Source organism: Gekko japonicus, unplaced genomic scaffold, assembly GCF_001447785.1.
Source record: "Gekko japonicus isolate JY-2015 unplaced genomic scaffold, Gekko_japonicus_V1.1 scaffold365, whole genome shotgun sequence".
Taxonomy (NCBI): Eukaryota; Metazoa; Chordata; class Lepidosauria; order Squamata; family Gekkonidae; genus Gekko; species Gekko japonicus.
In genome coordinates this window covers 629,761-633,188 of record NW_015162488.1, presented here as the reverse complement: position 1 = coordinate 633,188, position 3,428 = coordinate 629,761, and the positions used below count along the sequence as shown (strand labels likewise).

At 42.8% G+C, this 3,428-nt stretch overlaps 1 protein-coding gene across 1 annotated transcript in view; it reads left to right on the top strand.

Annotated features, from left to right (window-relative positions):
• Nucleotides 1-872: 872 nt before the first annotated feature.
• Nucleotides 873-3,428, top strand: part of BTLA (B and T lymphocyte associated) — a 24,871-nt gene continuing 22,315 nt past the window's right edge. Inside the window, exon 1 of the mRNA XM_015405953.1 lies at nucleotides 873-1,001. Coding sequence (XP_015261439.1) covers nucleotides 932-1,001 — 70 coding nt within the window. The 5' untranslated portion in view covers nucleotides 873-931. The remainder of the gene's footprint in view (nucleotides 1,002-3,428) is intronic.

Below are 3,428 nucleotides of genomic sequence, written 5' to 3'. Positions count from 1 at the left end.
AGTGGTTCTGGAGTGGACAAGCATTTATCATCTTCCACAGTGAAGACAGAGGCAAAAAATGCATTCAGCTTCTCAGGGCCCCACTGCCTCCCTGGCTGGTTTCCTGCTTCTAATGTATTTGACGAAAGTTTTATTGTTAGTCTTTGTTTTTTGCAATATGCTCCACGTATTCCCTTTTTGCCTGCCTGATCACAGACTTGCATTTTATTTGCCACAGCCTGTGTCCCCTTTTATCAGCCTCTCTGAGACCAGCTTTCCACTGCTTAAAGGAATCCTTCTTACCTTTTACAGCTTCCATTACTTTGTTTGTTAACCATGCAGGCCTTTTTCTATACCTATTTGTGCCTTTCCTGATCTGCGGTATATATTTTATCTGAGCTTCTTGGATTGTAACACCATCGACTGTCATCATCATTCTACACATATTATTCCTTTTCTTTCTATGGTTAGATCTGCATATGACCCTCCCCCCCCAAATTTCAACACAAGGCATTGCTTCACGATTTTTATTTAAAAAAAGAGTTCTCTCTACATTTTTAAATAATTTACACTGTAAAAGAGCCAACATTTTTCTGCTTTCATTTCTTCTTTTCATTCAGCAGTTCCTCTTTGCAGGGTGGAAGAAACACAAGGGGGAAAAACTGTTCAGTTTTGCTCGCAAGAGGTTTCAAAAGTGAGCAGCAAACAGGTGACAGCAGCCCTCCCACCACTTGCAAGATCTTTGATCTGCAACTCTGATTTGTGTCAGAGCTCCTTTCCACCCCTTCCTCTGTCTCCCTTCCTCTTCAACCCCTTGAGAGAACTGAAACCTTTCCAACAGACCTCATGAGCTCTCACTGCCTCATTTAAGAGGCTGCCTAAATGGTCCCCAGTCCATTCCAACAGAATCATTTCCATCTTGAACATGAAGTGAAGACCTATCCAGCAGGCCATGTGCTCCAGGAGCCTTGAGCTGCTCTTTCTTTTTGTGATGCTGATGCTGGGCAAGCCAGGAGCATATGGTAAGATTTTTTTTTCCAAATATGATACTCGCAATCCGGATTGTAATAACGTTTGCATGTCAACCCCCCCACCCCCCAAAAATTGTGTTGCGGCAAGATTCTGAGCAACTAGTGCATTTGCTCACAGTTCCAATATTAGCGCTACAGTTATACAGCTGTAATTTAGAACTGTGAGGCAGCATGATAGATGACTGGTATCAATGAAAACTGATATGGTGCAGTTTAAGTTGCATTACCGATTATAAGGGTGTGGATAGGAGTACAGAGAAGAGCAGGCAGTACATTCGCAAGATGGGCCCACCATATGATGAAATTAGCTTAGAGACCTAATCTTGTTTATCCCAGTAAGGAGAATAAGTAGAAAGATGTACTTTACAAACAAATCACCACTGAAAGTTGAAATTACAGATTTTATAAGACTGCAGATGCAAATATAGATGAGACTAAAAGCCAAACTAGAGGACAGCCTATTCATTATTGGCTCTTCCAGTCACTTTACTGGTAAATAGCAGCTAGAGAAGGTCCCATTCAGATTTGGGCCAAATGCCTCAAATGCCCTCCCTTCTGAATTGCTATTTTGCCCTACTGGAGGAAACATAAAGGCTGTCTTATCTAACCTGTATGTTTCTTCTAATGGGGTAAATAGCAGCTCTAGAGGCAATCAGAGGGGAAAGAAGAAAGTCTAACTACTCAAATGTAAGACACACACTTTTGGTAGCAGTTGCTTGAGTAAAGGGCTTTGATTTCAAAAGCAAATAGGATAAATTAATGGATATTGCATTATCTTAGATCAGATGTCTGAAATGTATATTTCTCTCTCCCAAGTGCCCCTTCACATACTTGCAGAAAAGAAAATTCCTGTGTATCCACACCATATACCCACAGGAGCAAGATGTCTAAAAACACAGTTAACATGCCCAGAAGCCATTACAGCTCTTGAATGCAGCAGGGCTCAAGTGTCAGGCCAATACAAACCTGTGACATGGAGGCCTTTTTCTGATCTCATCTCATATGTTGTCTCATTAGTCAAGGGAAAGGGGAAAAAAATCTGCTTTATTTCTGAAATGTCATAAGTAGATCACTGCATGGTAATGTACCTGCAGCCAAGGCTTGAATCCTAGTAACATGTTGCCACCCCATGGTTGCCACCCCAGTTATCTAATCACAATCTTGGCCCATGATTGGGTATGCATTTTTAGATATGTATTTCTGTGGCCACCGTAGAAACATTCCGTAGAATTTTGGAGATCCGAGACTGTCAGGTTCAAATCTCCATGCTGCCACGAATCTTGCTGGGTGACTTTGGGCCTGCCACGCTCTCTCAGCCTAACCTAACTCACAGGGTTATTGTGAGAATAAAATGGAGGAGGGGAGAATGATATGTGCCAGATCGGAGGTTCTAAATTAGTGAGATCTCATCTTTTATGTAATATGTGAAGTAATCCTTAGGCACTGGAGACTATTGTAAGTTAAGGTTGATTAACCCTTTACTTTTGCATTCTTGTCTGCATACTAGAAGGTGAAAGTGCATGTTATGCCAGCAAACATATTTCCCCTAAACACTGAAGACATTTCTGCTATTCCTAGAACCATGTACCTAATTGTATATGCATATTCCATGGGTTACTCACCAGGATAAAGTACAAAGTCATTGGCATCAGAAATTTATTTATTTATTTATTCATTAGATTTCTATCCCACCCTTCTGCCGAAGCAGCTCAGGGCGGCTTACATACAGTTCTAAAACCAGCAAATACATAGATAAAATACAATAAAATTCAATAAATACGGTTAAAACCATTACATGTGGCGGTATCGTATAACAAAGTGCAAGTGCAGCGCAGCCTATAAAATCTATTCTTACAAAAACGCCCAGCGAAAAAGCTCCATTTTCACAGCCCTGTGGAATTGCTGGAGGTCCTGCAGTGCTCTGATCTCACTGGGGAGCTCATTCCAGAGCGTCGGCACCACCAGGGAGAACGCCCTGGTCCTAGTTGCTGCCAACCCGGCGTCCCTAGGCCCAGGGGGGGCCAGGTGGTTTTGTGTTCCAGATCGCAGTGCTCTCTGGGGGACATACGGGGAAAGGCGGTCCCTCAGGTAGGCAGGCCCTTGACCATAAAGGGCTTTAAAGTTCAAAAACAGCACCTTGAAGTGAATCCGGAACGCTATTGGTAGCCAGTGGAATGACTTTGGAATCTACATATGCATTTTAGAATCAGCTTGGTGCCGCTGTTATCCCATGTGGTTTAGAACTGCTGCACCTCTGCTTTCAAGTTAGCATTAGGGGAGCTGTCCACTTTGTCTTTTTTCAGTTATCTAATCACAGTCTATTGTTCATCACTAGATGGCTCCTGGGGGTTACTGGAGTGTTCTGGGACTGGAATGAGAGGCCCCACAGTGGAATGGTAGCCCCTGGGGTTAGCAGGA